The sequence below is a fragment of the Coregonus clupeaformis genome, unplaced genomic scaffold (assembly GCF_020615455.1).
Source record: "Coregonus clupeaformis isolate EN_2021a unplaced genomic scaffold, ASM2061545v1 scaf0007, whole genome shotgun sequence".
Classification (NCBI taxonomy): Eukaryota; Metazoa; Chordata; class Actinopteri; order Salmoniformes; family Salmonidae; genus Coregonus; species Coregonus clupeaformis.
The window spans coordinates 1,881,182-1,899,582 of record NW_025533462.1 but is presented as its reverse complement, the minus strand read 5'-3'; the positions used below and the strand labels follow the sequence as shown (position 1 = coordinate 1,899,582).

The 18,401-nt window shown below is 45.1% G+C and overlaps 1 protein-coding gene across 2 annotated transcripts in view; it reads right to left on the bottom strand.

Moving 5' to 3' along the window:
* Window positions 1-18,401, bottom strand: part of stac (SH3 and cysteine rich domain) — a 55,364-nt gene that overhangs the window by 22,289 nt on the left and 14,674 nt on the right. For both annotated transcript variants that reach the window (XM_041847116.2, XM_041847118.2), the window contains exons 3-5: window positions 12,798-12,931; window positions 1,222-1,303; window positions 817-923 (exon numbers count right to left, since the gene is read on the bottom strand). In XM_041847116.2, the coding sequence (XP_041703050.1) occupies window positions 817-923; window positions 1,222-1,303; window positions 12,798-12,931 (323 nt within the window). The remainder of the gene's footprint in view (window positions 1-816; window positions 924-1,221; window positions 1,304-12,797; window positions 12,932-18,401) is intronic.

The following is an 18,401-nucleotide window of genomic DNA, read 5'->3' as shown; positions in this document are numbered from 1 at the left end:
GCAGCTTATGGTAGAGAAATTAACATTACATTATCTGGCGAGAGCTCTGGTGGACATTCCTGCAGTCAGCATGCCAATTGCACGCTCCCTCAAAACTTGAGACATCTGTGGCATTGTGTTGTGTGACAAAACTGCACATTTAAAGGATACTTTTATTGTCCCCAGCACAAGGTGCAACTGTGTAATGATCATGCTTTTTAATCATCTTCTTGATATGCCACACCTATCAGGTGGATGGATTATCTTGGCAAAGGAGAAATGCTCGCTAACTGGGATGTAAACAAATTTGTGCCCAAAATTTGAGAAAAATAAGCTTTTTGTGCGAATGGAAAATGTCTGGTATTTTTTTATTTCAGCTCATGAGACATGAGACCAACACTTTACATGTTGCGTTTCTATTTTTGTTCAGTGTAGATAACACGTATAATTGACATCACTTCCTATCATACTCATCAGCATAGTGTCACGCCTCTCCTCCTCCTTTAGTATTAGGAAGCATGCAGAATGTCATTCACCTAACTTCAGCCTATGAGCATAACACACTAAGGCAATTCCTCCACGCTTGCTGATTAACCTATGGGCTCACTCGTGCAATAATCACTTCCCTTTCTTTCAACCAATGGGCATAAATGGTGGAGTATTTATATGTCACCTCAAACCTTGTGTCTCCCACCTGTTGTTTTGCAGCAACAGTCTTCCAATGAACTTCCACCTCCCCATCACCACCACCAACAATACAATTCCATATTGTATTCTGTCTCTGTTGTCATTCAGTTAAGCCTGAACTGTAATATATTGTGTTGTTGTTGTTCTTACAGAGTTCCTGTGGGGGGACTCGGAGGCACTGGACCTCTTGTTCCTCTGTGCCAGAGACGTCCCGAACCGGAGAGCTTCATACACAGGGTCCACTTTACTGCCACAAGCTGGGGGGAGACAGCAGAGAAGAGAAGCTCATGTCAGTCAAAACAGCCAGACAAGGACACCTCCCTGGCAACCTAGTTGTGCATCAATTTACTGTAAGTGTATTGACATTTTGAAAGGCAGGCCTATATAAATCCCTTTAGCTTGTCTCACATTGGTTTCAACAATAAAAATATATATTTTTGAAGCAAACTTCCATTGTCTTAGAAAGAATCGCTGAGTATCTTCTCATCTTCAGTTTTCTCCACATTTCTTTATCTCTAGAGTATTGTAAGGCAAAGGGCCAGAGAGCGCGCTTACCAATGGGCATGACTTCTTTGATGCAGCCAAATTGCTCCGTTATCAGCAGTGGGGAGCTATAGTACCGTCGAAAGCCCTTCGGCTGTGGAGGGGGAAAGAGAAGGGAGGGAGGGAGGGAGGGAGGGAGGGAGGGAGGGAGGGAGGGAGGGAGGGAGGGAGGGCATGAACATCTTAGTGAGTGAGGGATCAATACATCAACAGGCAGTGCAGCACACCACTAACAAAATACATTCGAGCCACTGCATAACCTAATTTCTCTGTTAGTTTCCACATGCACTATACTGTCCTCTAGACTGGGTTTGTTTCTGTATTCAACAATACAACATCATTGTTCGGTGAGACAACAACAAGCTGGCTAAAGCAGACGAGCCATTTTAAATATATATCCCAAGCCAGAACAACTGGTTGAAAGCCATTCACCATTATAGACCTCTCTGTGATCACCGCCTGCTGATCACACTCCCTACCTCAGCCATGCTAAACAATGTTACGTAATGTGTAGGTTAAAAATAGCTTGATGAGGGTTGAGTGAAGAAGTGCATCTGGAACAACATCAGATTAGTCCAGTAGGGTAACCAGAAATTCGTTGGTGGGTGGGCCTGAGAATTTTGGGTGGAACCAAAATAATATATATGTTTTACAGCTAATTTCCTGCTATTCTACACATTTTGCCATGAGGCTGAGATAAAATGCTAACTAAAACTCAAATATAGGTGTGTTGACTGTGATAAAGGCACTGGCTCATTAGCTGCTATGTGTGCTAAATGAACAAACGAAATAGGCAGTGGCATGGTGCATATAGCCATAGAAACACAGTGACATATGCCTCAATGCAGTCATTTTGTGGCTTATTGGGGGGTGTGGCTTTCAGTTAGTTATTTTTGGCCACCCATCGCATGAAAGTGAATGTCATTCCAGTGCACTTCTTGCTATAAATTCTATCTGATGGTGTTTAGGTAAAAATACAAATAATGTCCCGTTTGGAACACTGTAGAGAGCATTAAACATTTCATTTATTTTGCTCAATCTGCCGGGCCCACCGGTCCCACCCGTACCTACGCGGCTGGATTAGTCCAGCATCAATTCTATTACTTTCACTAGTTTGTGTACAGTTAGTACAGCACAGTTGGCAGAGTGCCAGACTGCAGATTTCAGGGCCCATATTCACATAGTCTCAGAGTGCTGGTCTCGGATCTGTTTTTTGCCTTTTAGATTATAAGGAATTAGATGGGGGACCTGATCCTAGATCTACTACTCTACTCTGAGACACTTTTTGAATACAGGCCCAGAGTCATTAACAGGATGTGTACCAGTCCCTTTGCTGTTATGACCCGTCCCATTCCTCACGTACCAAGTACAAACAAGGACACTCCTCTAGATGTCTATCATCTATCTAACCATGACGTTTCCATGACGTTTCTGTGTTTACCGTCTCCCATACAATCAATATTTCCCATCAATATTTCCCATCCAGAAAAATTACAGTGGATGGCCTCCATTTTCAGAATTTCAGTTTCAATCTCGCCCAAGAAAAAGCAATAATCTTAGGCAAGGATGGTAATGTCAGTGCAATACATGACAAGACAAGTAGGTGGAATAATTAAAATACAGATGTAGGATCTTAATTTGATCACCCTGTTCCAGGAGAACTGTCCTGCAATGCAAGACATTTTTAACTTGTAGTGTATTTGAGGTTTAAAAAGGCTTCTGAAGTTTGTCATTTCCACTTTGAAATTTTAGACTACATTTTTCCTATCAAAAAATTTATAAATCCATACAAAAATGTCCATGAATTATAATCCACATTATAATTCACATGTCCTGTTGCTGCAGGATTATTTTCCTGCTGTAGCAAACTGGCTCAAATTAAGACCCTACATCTTTAGGTGTTTATCACATACTAAGCTTATCAAAACAAGGACAGATTCACCTTGGTATCATATACAGTGAAAGGTCATTTCCAAATCAGGTATTATCTGACAATGAAATCAACTTATTGTGTTTCGGTGCTTGGCAGCCACACAGACAATGCATTATTCCTGCAATAAGCACAATCACTCTGCCTCCACTGTACAAAGAAGGAGCCTTTCGGTTTGTTTACATTTTGTATAATCAACCGTGGGTTCAGGCAATCTGCATGTGTAATCTGCCTTGATTAATTCTCAATGTGCTGCGGCTGGTAATGAGAAGGTAAAAGAAGCAACTCTTGAACTTTATAAGCACCTCTCAAGTCCAGCCCAATGTCAGGCCCTGTCAGAGGCAAGCTCCTTAATGAAAAGGTTGTCTGGTTGATTCATGAGACCACTGAAACTCATCTACTGAAATAACATGGAGGTTTGAATCCAGTTTGAATGGTCCCTGGTCAAAAGCGTGGAATTATTGTTGTGATAGTCATGTTCACTATTTGGGAAATATAAAAGGATGTATGTTTTCACTGACTGTGTCATACAGTACACATATTGTTGGATAGCCTATACGAATTGGTCCGAATTGGGCTGCCTGTGTAAACGCAGCCTTAATGACTGAAATACTAAGAACGATGATTTCAGCTGTAGTATGTGAGTGGCCATTTCATATGACTATGTCAAATCTAATCTAGTCACTGTTTCACTGCTATGACATATATCATGGTGTAATATTTGGATCTTCAACTCAAACAACACATCATGGTATATATTTGGTTTCATGTACTCTCTTTTTTCTCGGACCAAATTCTCTTGCCAAGAGAAATAAGCAGGGTTGAAGAAATACAACCTGCCAAGTTTAGAGAAACCTTCATTTAGAGCCGAGCCCCACTGGGAGTATATTCTCTTTTTATGCTTGACCCCTCAACCTCATTTTCCACTCCTGAAAGCTGATCCCTATCTCCATGAGCCTCATGCTGAAGGCATTAGGCAGCTCATGGAAAAAGGAATATGGAGGGCAAAGGGAACACTTGTCTTCCTGTATCCTGTGCAGTCTCATGGTCACGGTACACAAGGTTCACTGAACCCCAACTCAAACCTGATCATCCTTGTTCAATCTCACCCATTCCTGGTCAGTTCTTTATTTCAGCTCAGTAATGTCCAGTTATTCCCAGTGATTCCCTGTCAATCCCAGTTAACTCCCTCCCATGCAGGCCAGGGACACCTGGTCTCTGGAGGAGTTAGTCACTGGAGAGCCAAGCCAATGGGAATCACACATGACAGAACCGCACACGCTATATATTTTCCACGTGGGACGTGTGATTCGATGTGAATGACTAAAAAGCCCAAGTGCAGTCGTGACTGCCAGTTCCCCAGAGTACAGTGGACAATGGCGAACTGACAGATTGGTCTTGGCATTCTCTGCAACCCCTCATTAAAATGCAAGCTCACAGACTGAGATAAATGAGGGAGAGTAATGAATCACACTGTATATAATGGAATTGCCTGATAATGGGAAGAGAGGACACAATACGGGCTAAGCAAGTGTAAGTTCGACCCAGTCAGAGATATGGATACAGTGCCTTGCAAAAGTATTCATCCCCCTTGGCGTTTTTCCTATTTTGTTGCATTACAACCTGTAATTTAAATGGATTTTTATTTGGATTTCATGTAATGGACATACACAAAATAGTCCAAATTGGTGAAGTGAAATTAAAAAAATAACTTATTTCATAAAATTATCAAATATTAATAACGGAAAAGTGGTGCGTGCATATGTATTCACCCCCTTTGCTATGAAGCCCCTAAATAAGATCTGGTGCAACCAATTACCTTCAAAAGTCACATAATTAGTTAAATAAAGTCCACCTGTGTGCAATCTAAGTGTCACATGATCTGTCACATAATCTCAGTATATAAACACCTGTTCTGAAAGGCCCCAGAGTCTGCAACACCACTAAACAAGGGGCACCACCAAGCAAGCGGCACCATGAAGACCAACGAGCTCTCCAAACAGGTCAGGGACAAAGTTGTGGAGAAGTACAGATCAGGGTTGGGTTATAAAAAAATATCAGAAACTATGAACATCCCACGGAGTACCATTAAATCCATTATTAAAAAATGGAAAGAATATGGCACCACAACAAACCTGCCAAGAGAGGGCAGCCCACCAAAACTCACGGACCAGGCAAGGAGGGCATTAATCAGAGAGGCAACAAAGAGACCAAAGACAAACCTGAAGGAGCTGCAAAGCTCCACAGAGGAGATTGGAGTATCTGTCCTTAGGACCACATTAAACCGTACACTCCACAGAGCTGGGCTTTATGGAAGAGTGGCCAGAAAAAAGCCATTGCTTAAAGAAAAAAATAATTAAACAAGTTTGGTGTTCGCCAAAAGGCATGTGGGAGACTCCCCAAACATATGGAAGAAGGTACTCTGGTCAGATGAGACAAATATTGAGCTTTTTGGCCATCAAGGAAAATGCTATGTCTGGCGCAAACCCAACACCTCGCAGCACCCCGAGAACACCATCCCCACAGTGAAGCATGGTGGTGGCAGCATCATGCTGTGGGGATGTTTTTCATCGGCAGGGACTGGGAAACTGGTCAGAATTGAAGGAATGATGGATGGTGCTAAATAAGGGAAATTCTTGAGGGAAACCTGTTTCAGTCTTCCAGAGATTTGAGACTGAGACGGAGGTTCACCTTCCAGCAGGACAATGACCCTAAGCATACTGCTAAAGCAACACTCGAGTGGTTTAAGGGGAAACATTTAAATGTCTTGGAATGGCCTAGTCAAAGCCCAGACCTCAATCCAATTGAGAATCTCTGGTATGACTTAAAGATTGCTGTACACCAGCGGAACCCATCCAACTTGAAGGAGCTGGAGCAGTTTTGCCTTGAAGAATGGGCAAGAATCCCAGTGGCTAGATGTGCCAAGCGTATAGAGACATACCCCAAGAGACTTGCAGCTGTAATTGCTGCAAAAGGTGGCTCTAAAAAGTATTGACTTTGGGGGGGGGTGAATAGTTATGCACAATCAAGTTTTCTGTTTTCTTGTTTGTTTCACAAAAAAATATATTTTGCATCTTCAAAGTGGTAGGCATGTTGTGTAAATCAAATGATACAAACGCCCAAAGAATCCATTTTAATTCCAGGTTGTAAGGCAACAAAATAGGAAAAATGCCAAGGGGGGGTGAATACTTTCGCAAGCCACTGTCAGATAATGGACAATAAAGTATTCTTATTTTTCTAGTATTATATCACAGACATATTTTTACGTCTCAGTTGGTAGATTACTTTCTCACAAACTGTATCCTTGATGATCCTGTTGCTGAATTTTTTATGAGCTGCTTATTGACTCCTATGGCATTGCAGTACCGCATTACTAATCTACCTTTCATGTCTTTGTGATGAGTACATTAACCTCTGTGGAGTCCTGCCTCGCTGCACAATATGTTCCACACCACAGCTTTAATCTGGTATGACTGTTTAAAAAAAAATCATTTTAGCAGATGCTCTTATCCAGAGCGACTTACAGTTAGTGAATGCATACATTATTTTTCATACTGGCCCCCCGTGGGAATTGAACCCACAACCCTGGCGTTGCAAACGCCATGCTCTACCAACTGAGCTACATCCCTGCCAGCCATTCCCTCCCCTACCCTGGACGACGCAGGGCCAATTATGCGCCGCCCCATGGGTCTCCCGGTCGTGGCCGGCTACAACAGAGCCTGGATTCAAACCAGGATCTCTAGTGGCACAGCTAGCACTGCGATGCAGTGCCTTAATCCACTGCGCCACTCGGGAGGCCTATATGAACATGTGAATCATACTAAGCAACAGGCTGTAATCCCCATGGTGTACTTCTAACAGAATGGCATATAGCACTTCAATATATTCCAACGTAATAAAAAGATTCCTCGAGGCCAGACCTATTGACCTTGGATTAATGCTTAATGCGAGGAGAAATACTGTAGGCACGAAGGGAGCTTGATGGCACCGACGATGTTAATACTACATTTTCAATACGTTCTCTGGTTAGCTGGGGAGAACACTGACGACACTGATGACAATGACAGTGATAGAATATAGACGTAACTCTATGGATGATGACAGTGATGATGTCATTGATGATGACATTGTTGACGGCAGTAATGATGACACTGGTGATGATGTCCATAGAGATACTGTTAGGCCTACTGCTGCTAGGTAGCTCTCTCTCTGCTCTCTCCCTCCCCTCTGTCTGTCCTTGATTGCAGGAGTGAAGTCTGGTGTGCGGGAGTCAGGGTTCCAGCTGCAGCTCATTCACCATAATCACCTCAGCCTTTAAGACCCGGTCAAACTTTCCACTCATCGTCAGATCATAGTCAAGACGACCATGTTAGTCTCGCTGCCGACTCAACCTGTTTATTTTTGCTCTTTGTGTTTTGGCCTGTTCTATTTACTTTTTCTCCTGTGCCACAGATATTTGGAACCTGACTCCTGCCTCCGCTTCACTCCTGCCACCACCATCCTGCTCTCCACTACCGGACCTCTCTTTTGGACTCACCACGGACACTAGGACATTACGGTACCACACCTGCCCTGACCTGGATCTGTTACCCTCCCTGTAACCTGGACTTGCTCTTCCCCTATTATTGGAAACCTGGACTATTGAACATTTTAAATAAACCTGTTAAACCTTCTCTGGCTTGGTGTACTTGTCTGCATTTGGGTTCTAATACTGGTAAATCATAACAGTATGATCTGACCATCATGAACCCAGCAGACAGTAGCTTGGATACCACCCCAGAGTGCACTCAAATTTGGACTGCCATAGCCAATCAGGGCATTTTACTTGGCCAACATGATACCCTGTTTAAGACGATTGCTGAGGACAGTCAGGTGCTGCTTAATCAGGTTCAATTACTCACCAATCAAGTGTCTGCCCTTACTACCCCTTCAGCCCAGATCAGAGAGCCTTTTGTTCCTGCTCCAGAGCGCTATGACGGGAACATGGGAACCTGTGGCGATTTTTTGACTCAATGCTCGTTAGTGTTTGAACAACAGCCCCTCACCTACGCCTCAGAAAGAGCCCGTATTGCCTACCTTATCAACTCTACTAGCGGTTCCGCTCTTGCCTGGGGATCCGCGGTCTGGGAGAGTCAGTCGGACATTTGCAACGCTTACGTTGCCTTCACCACTGAGATGAGGAAGGTTTTTGACCACCCCGTACGAGGCAAGGAGGCTGCGAAACGGTTGTTTTCTCTTCGGCAGGGGGCTCGCAGTGTGGCGGAGATGGCAGTGGAGTTTCGGACTTTAGCAGCAGTGAGTGGTTGGAATGACGAGGCATTACAAGGAGTGTTCATCAATGCTTTGTCTGAGACTTTAAAAGATGAATTGGTGTCATATGATGAATCGCCTACGCTGGATAATCTTATTTCACTCACCATCAGGTTGGATAATCGGATTCGGGAGCGCCGCCGGGAGAGGAGTGTTAGTTCCAAGCAACCTGTCTGTCATCAACAAACTCCTCCCCGCATCTTCCCTACGGAGAAAGCCGTGTCTTCCCGAGTCGATACGAGGAGCACTGAACCCGAAGCCATGGAGGTGGGTGGTACGGTTGTCTTCAGAGGAGCGTGCACGTCGCATTCAGGCTCGGGTCTGCCTGTATTGTGGAGAAGCTGGTCATTTCGTTCCTTCCTGCCCAGTTCGTCCGGGGAAAAGGGCCGGCTCATCATTAATGGGAGAAGTTTTGGTGAGCCGAGCAGCGGATTCTTCCTCTTCTCCCCGCATTCTGCTCCAGGCATCCCTCCAGTGGCAGTTCCAGAATCTCTCTGTTAGTGCGCTGATTGACTCTGGTGCAGACGAAAGCTTTTGGATAGAGAGTGGGCTCAACAAATGGATTTGGAGACTGTTCCTATGGACTGTCCGCTGCAGGCTAAGGGTCTGAATGGACAATTGTTGACCCATATTACCCATCAGACTGTTCCTGTTTGTCTTAGAGTGTCGGGAAATCATCAGGAGAACATTCAATTCCATATTATCGACTGCCCACAGACCCCTCTGGTCCTTGGTATCCCCCTGGCTCATAAGACACAATCCACACATTGATTGGGTGACAGGTAGAATTGTTTCATGGAGCACATTTTGTCATGTGAATTGTTTGTGTTCTGCTCTGACTCCTGCCAGTACTGTGCCTCGACCTCCACTGGAGTCCATGGATCTTTCTAATGTTCCTGACGTGTATCATGACCTGGCATCCGTTTTCTGCAAACACAGAGCTACTTCTCTTCCTCCTCACCGGCCTTACGACTGTGCCATTGACCTCCAGCCAGGAGCCCCGCTCCCCAGCAGTCGCCTGTACAATCTCTCCCGGCCGGAGACGGAGGCTATGGAGAACTACATTCGGGACTCCTTGGCGGCAGGTATTATGCGTCCTTCCTCGTCACCTGTAGGAGCGGGATTCTTTTTTGTTGCTAAGAAGGATAAGACCCTCAGACCCTGTATTGATTACCGTGGACTTAACAACATCACCATTAAGAACAAGTATTCTCTGCCTTTGATTAATTCTGCTTTTCCCCTCCTTCATGGTGCTACCATCTTTACGAAACTGGATCTACGAAATGCGTATCACCTGGTGCGCATTCGTAAAGGTGATGAATGGAAGACTGCCTTCAACACACCCTTGGGACATTTTGAGTATCTGGTTATGCCTTTTGGGTTGTCTAATGCCCCTGCTGTTTTTCAGGCACTAGTCAATGATGTCCTTCGGGACATGTTGAATCGGTTTGTTTTTGTCTATCTGGATGATATCTTGATTTTCTCAGAGTCCTCCCAGGAACATGAACTGCATGTGCGCCAGGTGTTGCAAAGGTTGTTGGAGAACAAACTGTTTGTGAAGATGGAGAAATGTGAATTTCATGTGTCTGAGACCTCTTTTTGGGTTACATCATCGCTCAGGGGGAGTTGCGGATGGACCCAGCTAAGATCTCTGCTGTCACGGACTGGCCAGCCCCCTCTACCCGCAAACAACTTCAACGATTTCTGGGGTTTGCGAACTTCTATAGGAGGTTCATCAAGGACTACAGCCGCATTGCGGCGCCACTCACCGCTCTCACCTCCATCTCACGACCGTTCGCTTGGAATGAAGGGGCCGAATCAGCGTTCGAAGAACTGAAACATCGCTTCGCCTCGGCTCCCATTCTGATGCAGCCGGACCCCGACCGCCAGTTTGTCGTGGAGGTGGATGCATCCGACACTGGGGTAGGTGCGGTGTTGTCACAGCGTTCTCCTGAAGATAACAAACTGCATCCCTGTGCTTTTCTCTCAAGGAAACTTTCTCAGGCAGAGAGGAATTATGATGTTGGCAATCGTGAACTGCTTGCCGTTAAGCTGGCTCTCGAGGAGTGGCGACATTGGTTGGAGGGGCGGAACAACCCTTCATCGTTTGGACGGATCATAAGAATCTGGCTTACCTCCAGTCAGCGAAGCAGCTCAACCCCCGTCAAGCCAGGTGGGCACTATTTTTTGGGAGATTCAATTTTTCTCTGTCTTACCGTCCTGGGTCACGCAACGTCAAGCCTGACGCCCTGTCTCGTGTTCATTCGGCTGTTGATACTGGTAGTAACCCTGAACCCATTTTGCCTCCTACCTGCAGTATTGCGGTCGTCACATGTGACATCGAGGGGATTGTTAGACAGGCTCAACATCATCAAGCTGACCCTGGGAGGGGTCCTCCTAACCGGATGTTTGTCCCTGAGTCTGCTCGCTCCCAGGTACTTCAGTGGGCTCACTCGTCTCCCCTTACCTGTCACCCTGGAGTTTCGCGGACCCTTGACTTTGTGCGACGGAAGTTCTGGTGGGCCACGATGGAGGCGGACACTCGAGCCTTCATTGCTGCTTGTGCGGTATGTGCACGAAGTAAGAACTCCACCCAGGCCAGCGCTGGTCATCTACGACCTCTACCTATACCCAGCCGGCCCTGGTCGCATATCGCTATGGATTTTGTCACTGGACTTCCCCCCTCGTCTGGAAAGACTGTAATTCTTACGGTGATTGATCGTTTTTTCTAAGTTCGCTCATTTTTTGGCCCTACCTAAACTGCCCACTGCCAGAGAGACGGCTGATATTTTGGTTGAACATGTGTTCCGCTCTCATGGTCTACCCACGGATATTGTCTCTGACAGGGGTCCCCAGTTTGTCTCCCAGGTGTGGAAAGCTTTCTGTAAAGCTTTGGGCATTACATCCAGCCTGTCCTCTGGATATCACCCCCAGACCAACGGGCAAGCCGAGAGAGCGAACCAGGAGATGGAGACCGCTCTTCGCTGTGTCACAGGGTCTAACCCTGGGTCATGGAGCTCCATGCTCCCCTGGGTGGAATATGCTCATAACACCTTGACTAACGCTTCCTCTGGTTTGTCTCCTTTTCTGTGTGCTCTGGGTTATCAACCTCCCCTGTTCCCTTCTCAAGAGAGGGAACTGGCGGTACCCTCGGTGCAGTCCCACATGCGCCGCTGCTTCCAAGGTCTGGAGGAAGGCCAGGGTAGCTCTGTCCCGAGCTTCGGGCGTACATGCAGAGGCAAGCCAACCGTCACCGGTCCCAGGCTCCCCGGTTACTCTCCTGGTCAAGAGGTATGGCTGAAGTCACGGGACCTTCCATTGAAGGTGGAGTCTAAGAAGATGGCGCCTCGTTTTATAGGACCGTTCAAGATACTGTCTATTGTTAACCCCTGCGCGGTTAAGCTACAGCTTCCTGCCTCCCTACGGGTTCATTCCACCTTTCATGTTTCCCAGATTAAGCCTGTGTCGGTTAGCCCTCTGTGCCCGCCCTCTCGTCCCCCTCCTCCGCCCAGGATCGTGGGTGGGGGTCCGGTCTACACTGTCCGGCGACTTCTGGATGTTCGCCGCCGGGGTCGTGGTTTCCAGTACCTGGTGGATTGGGAGGGTTATGGTCCTGAGGAACGTTCCTGGGTGCCCAGGAGCTTCATTGTGGATCCTGCTCTGGTCCGAGAGTTTCATAGGTTACATCCCGATAAACCCCGTCGGCCGCCAGGTGGCGTCCGTAGAGGGGGGTACTGTTAGGCCTACTGCTGCTAGGTAGCTCTCTCTCTGCTCTCTCCCTCCCCTCTGTCTGTCCTTGATTGCAGGAGTGAAGTCTGGTGTGCGGGAGTCAGGGTTCCAGCTGCAGCTCATTCACCATAATCACCTCAGCCTTTAAGACCCGGTCAAACTTTCCACTCATCGTCAGATCATAGTCAAGACGACCATGTTAGTCTCGCTGCCGACTCAACCTGTTTATTTTTGCTCTTTGTGTTTTGGCCTGTTCTATTTACTTTTTCTCCTGTGCCACAGATATTTGGAACCTGACTCCTGCCTCCGCTTCACTCCTGCCACCACCATCCTGCTCTCCACTACCGGACCTCTCTTTTGGACTCACCACGGACACTAGGACATTACGGTACCACACCTGCCCTGACCTGGATCTGTTACCCTCCCTGTAACCTGGACTTGCTCTTCCCCTATTATTGGAAACCTGGACTATTGAACATTTTAAATAAACCTGTTAAACCTTCTCTGGCTTGGTGTACTTGTCTGCATTTGGGTTCTAATACTGGTAAATCATAACAGATACAGTATATATAATAATTTTGTTCTATATTTAATTCTGTGATGATGTTGAGGTTCTTACCAGCTTGCCTTGGCAGCGTTGCGATCCCACTCCTTTCTCGCACTTGTGGTGAATGCTCATCTTGCAGGCTTTGCAGCGGAGGCCATGTTTGGCCGTGTTGCCTGCCAGCATCACCACATGCTTCGAGGTGGTGCCTGTCAAAAAAGCACAGCATGAAGTCCATTTCATCTTTTAAAGAGCCATCAAAGTTTTGTGATGTATTCATAAATCATTTGGCTGAATTGTCTACATTTTCCATGACAGAATATGATTCCAAAACACAATTAATTCCGCATTTTCCATGACAGAACCAAGGGGATACAATCACAGCTACCATGTCATGTCATAATTGCTTTTACCAGCCTACAGGTGGAGGAATAGATAGAGGACAGGTGAGTTATCTCAGTTCTGTTGTAATCACAGTCATTGCAGCTAAAAGTACTACTTAGACATTGCCCATTTGCAGTGTTGACAATCTCTGACACAGCAGTGTTCACCTTGAGAGTGCAGTGGACCATACTTTTGTCTAGACTTGACCGTCTGGCTAAGGTAATCGAATCCAGTCTTAAATTAAAAACAGAACAAATATGACCTCCCTCAACTCCAAACCATTTACCCCAAACTTCCTTTCTTAAAGTTAGATTAAATTGGACCCAATTGAATCCAATACCCTTCTCCTCAGTGTCTAGATGTGCTTCTGTTCACCTTCAATATCTTTCCCGTTTCTGGATACAAAGGAAGTTTGATGTGAAAAATCCCCATGCGGAATGTTGCCTCCTGTCTATGTGTCTACGCAGCCGCGTTTCATTGATGTAGGAGTCACAGACATTGGAATAAATTAAGATTAATTAGGATTAATTGCGTTCAGAAGTTATGAAACAGACAATGTGACTGTCTGGAAGCAAGAGAGACAGCAGTAGAGCGAGAGAGTGCAGAAGAGAGAGAGAGGAAGAGAGAGAGCAGTAGAGAGAGAGAGCAGTAGAGATAGAGAGAGAGCAGTAGAGATAGAGAGAGAGCAGTAGAGATAGAGAGAGAGCAGAAGAGAGAGAGTGGAAGAGAGAGAGCAGTAGAGAGATAGAGAGAGAGCAGTAGAGATAGAGAGAGAGCAGTAGCAAGAGAGAGGAAGAGAGAGAGCAGTAGAGATAGAGAGAGAGAGCAGTAGAGATAGAGAGAAAGAGAGGAAGAGATAGAGAGAGAGCAGAAGAGAGAGAGCAGAAGAGAGAGAGCAGTAGAGAGATAGAGAGAGAGCAGTAGCAAGAGAGAGGAAGAGAGAGAGCAGTAGAGATAGAGAGAGAGAGCAGTAGAGATAGAGAGAGAGGGCAGTAGAGATAGAGAGAGAGCAGTAGAGATAGAGAGAGAGAGCAGTAGAGATAGAGAGAGAGCAGTAGAGATAGAGAGAGCGCAGTAGAGATAGAGAGAGAGCAGTAGAGATAGAGAGAGAGCAGTAGAGATAGAGAGAGAGAGCAGTAGAGATAGAGAGAGAGAGCAGTAGAGATAGAGAGAGAGCAGAAGAGAGCAGAAGAGAGAGAGCAGTAGAGAGATAGAGAGAGAGCAGTAGCAAGAGAGAGGAAGAGAGAGAGCAGTAGAGATAGAGAGAGAGAGCAGTAGAGATAGAGAGAGAGAGCAGTAGAGATAGAGAGAGAGCAGTAGAGATAGAGAGAGAGCAGTAGAGATAGAGAGAGAGAGCAGTAGAGATAGAGAGAGAGAGCAGTAGAGATAGAGAGAGAGCAGTAGAGAGAGATAAAGGAAGACTGTTAATATTTCTTGTTTATTTCACTTTTGTTTACTATCTACTTCACTTGCTTTGGCAATGTTAACATACGTTTCCCATGCCAATAAAGCCCTTAAATTGAATTGATAAAGGAAGAGAGAAAGAGAGGAAGAGATAGAGAGAGAGCAGTAGAGATAGAGAGAGAGCAGTAGAGAGATAGAGAGAGAGCAGTAGCGAGAGAGAGGAAGAGAGAGAGCAGTAGAGATAGAGAGAGAGCAGAAGAGAGAGATAAAGGAAGAACGAGAAAGAGCAGAAGAGAGAGGGAGAGAGCAGAAGAGAGAGAGCAAAATAGAGAGATCGGGGAAGAGGGAGAGAGCAGAAGAGAAAGAGAGCAAAGTGGAGAGATGGGGGAAAAGAGAGAGAAAAACATAGAGAGAAAAAGAGAGAGAGTGTGAGCAGAGAGAGAGAGAGAGAGAGAGAGAGAGAGAGAGAGAGAGAGCAGTGGAGATGCTATAGATGGAAGGAAGGTATTGCAGAAACCTACCAGAAAACAATTAGCCAACAAATTCAAACCGTTTTAGACAACTTCCTGGACAAAACGTTTCACTGCATTAGTGAAGGTGTAAACTTGGCAGTAGAAAGCCTAAATAGTATATTTGACCTCTCAGCTTCAACCCAAAAAGGCCTGTGGTGTTGATGGTATCCTAAATGAAATTATAGAATATACAGACCACAATTTCCAATTGCGCTATACTTACACTCTTTAACATCATCCTCAGCTCTGGCATCTTCCCCAATACTGATCACCCCAATTCACAAATGTGGAGACAAATTTGACCCAAATAACTACCTTATGCAACCTTGGGAAAATCCTCTGCATTACCATTAACAGGAGACTCCTACATTTCCTCAGTAAAAATAATGTCCTGAGCAAATGTCAAATTGTCTTTTTACCAAATTACCGTACGACAGACCACGTACTCGCCCTGTACACCCTTATTGACAAAGAAACAAAACAAAAAAAAGCAAAGTCTTCTCATGCTTTGTTTATTTCAAAAAAGGTTTTGACTCAATTTGGCATGAAAGTCTGCTATATAAATTGATGGTAGGGGAAAGCGGTGTTGGGAGGAAACCATACGACATTATAAAATCCATGTCCACAAACAACAAGTGTGCGGTTAAAATGGGCAAAAAGCCCAGATTTCTTTCCTCAGGGCCGGGGGATGAGACAGGGATGCAGTTTGAGCCCCACCCTCTTCAACATATATATCAATGAATTTGTGAGGGCACTAAAACATTCTGCAGCACCCGGCCTCACCGTACTAGGCTCTGAAGTCAAATGTTTACTTTTTGCAGACGATCTGGTGCTTCTGTCCCCAACCATGGAGGGCCTACAGCAGCACCTAGATCTTCTGCACTGATTCTGTCAGAGTTGGGCCCTGGCAGTTAATCTCAGTAAGACAAAAATAATGGTGTTCCAAAAAGATCCAGTTACCAGGACCATAAATGCAAAAGCATCCTCTGTGTACAACGTAAAACACCAAATAATGCATGCAGAACAGAATTAGGACGATTCACGCAAATTACCAAAATCCAGAAAATAGCAATTAAATTCTACAACCACCTAAAAATAGGTGATTCTCAAACCTTCCATAACAAAGCCCTCACCTACAGAGAGATTAACCTGGAGAAGAGTCCCCTCTGCCAGCTGGTACGGGGACTCTGCTCACAAACACAAACAGACCCCACAGAGCCCCAGGACAGCAACACAAGGTAATTAGGTAATTACTTGACACATTGGAAAGAATCAACAAAAAAACGGAGCAAATTTATTTGGCCCTAAACTGAGAGTACACAGTAGCAGAATACCTGAGCATTGTGACAGACCCAAAATTAAGAAAAGCTTTGACTATGTACAGACTCAGTGAGCATGGCCTTGCATCAGCAGACCTGGCTCTCAAGAGAAGACAGGCTATGTGCCCACTGCCCACAAAATGAGGTGGAAACCGAGCTTCACTTCCTAACCTCCTGCCAACTGTATGACCACATCAGAGACACATATTTACCTCAGATTACACAGACCCACAAAGAATTTGAAATCCAATCTTGATAAACTACCATATCTATTAGGTGAAATACTATAGTGTGCCATCACAGCAGCAAGATTTGTGACCTGTTTGTGACCTATTTATCTGTTTATTTAATTTCATACTTCAACTATTTTCACATTGTTATGGAGAGCAGAAGGGAGAGAGAGAGCAAAAGAGAGAGATAGAGAAAGAGAGAGTGTGAGCAGAAGAGAGAGAGAGAAAGAGAGAGAGAGAGGGAGAGAGAGAGAGAGAGAGAGAGAGAGAGAGAGCATTGTTTGGGTGAAGGAGACCTGGTGATGATAGCAGATGCTCGGCACCATCTTTCTGACTGGCTGCCAAATTTTTATGAATGGTATTTTGGGGGGGGGGTCTGGGAATCAGCAGCACGCTTTGGCTGTCTGTAAATAAAGTATGTTTTTTTCTGAAGACATTTGCCATGAGGACCGTATCACTGGGCTCTCAATCTGTGACCCTTGGTTTCAGCCTCACTAAGGTCAATTAACCTTTTACTGCAGTGGGCTGAATCAGGGTCACACAGAGTGTTCCTTGGTAGTCTTAAACAAATCTACTATGAAACAAAAGTATACACCTCACACACATGGTTATGGGCTTCTGTACCATGTCAGATATAGAGTTGAAATGTATTCAATGTTGAGTTTGTATCCCAATATTACACTTCATATATCACAGAAGACTGAAATATAACAAAACCGTTAGACATAGAAACACCAGATTTTCGGCATTAAAAAACAAAAATAAATCTATTAATTATGAAATTATAAGAAAAATATGAATAACATTCCACCCATGAGGTCGCTAGAGGGCGATTTGGTCATTTGACTGCAGGAAAGGGGTACACATACACACTTTATCTTCAGATTTAATATAAAAGCTTAGTACCTTTTTCATCATAAATAGATTAAATCCTGGCCACATATACCGTGCTAATGGCATGTAGAGTGTGGCTGGCCTAAAAAACTGTAGTAAACTAAATGTCCCTAATACTTGATTTTAATATTTACATTTTAGTCATTTTGCAGACACTCTTATCCAGAGCATACATTATTTAATTTTTTCATACCCCCTGTGGGAATCAAACCCACAACTCTGGCGTTGCAAACACCATGCTCTATCAACTGAGCTACATCCCTGCCGGCCATTCCCTCCCCTACCCTGGACCAATTGCACGCCGCCCCATGGGTCTCCCGGTCGCGGCCGGCTACGACAGAGCCTGGATTCAAACCAGGATCTCTAGTGGCACAGCTAGCACTGTGATGCAGTGCCTTAGACCACTGCACCACTCGGGAGTCAATATCACACGTACATCTGTGTCTAGTCCATTTCTGTCTCAACCCCTTTCCCTCTTTTCTGCCCATGTTATTGATTGGCTTTGTACAGTAGACTTTACAGTAGCATGTTCCTATGAAACCTCACTGATATTTCATTTCATAGACAATGGTGCTTACATTATAATGTTAAAATGAAACATATGAGTGCCTATTCGACTGTAAGCAATATGCCATGGTGAAGTCACACTGCCATTTGTCATTCGTCTAGCAAAACAATTTGCTTCCAGCACTTAATTGATTAATCAATGAGCACGTGCCCATGCAGCCTACGCGTGCGGATATGTGAAAACACAATCGATCGATTCCTTCACATCGCACAGAGGCAGAGTAAGGCCTGTTTTGTTTGACTTCTATCAGTAACTATGTTGACTTACTGCACAGCCATCATTCATAATTAACAGTGGAATCTGGATTAGCAGTGAGATGTGATACAGGCCCAAATTACAGCAGTAAAACCTGATCCATAGGATGAGAG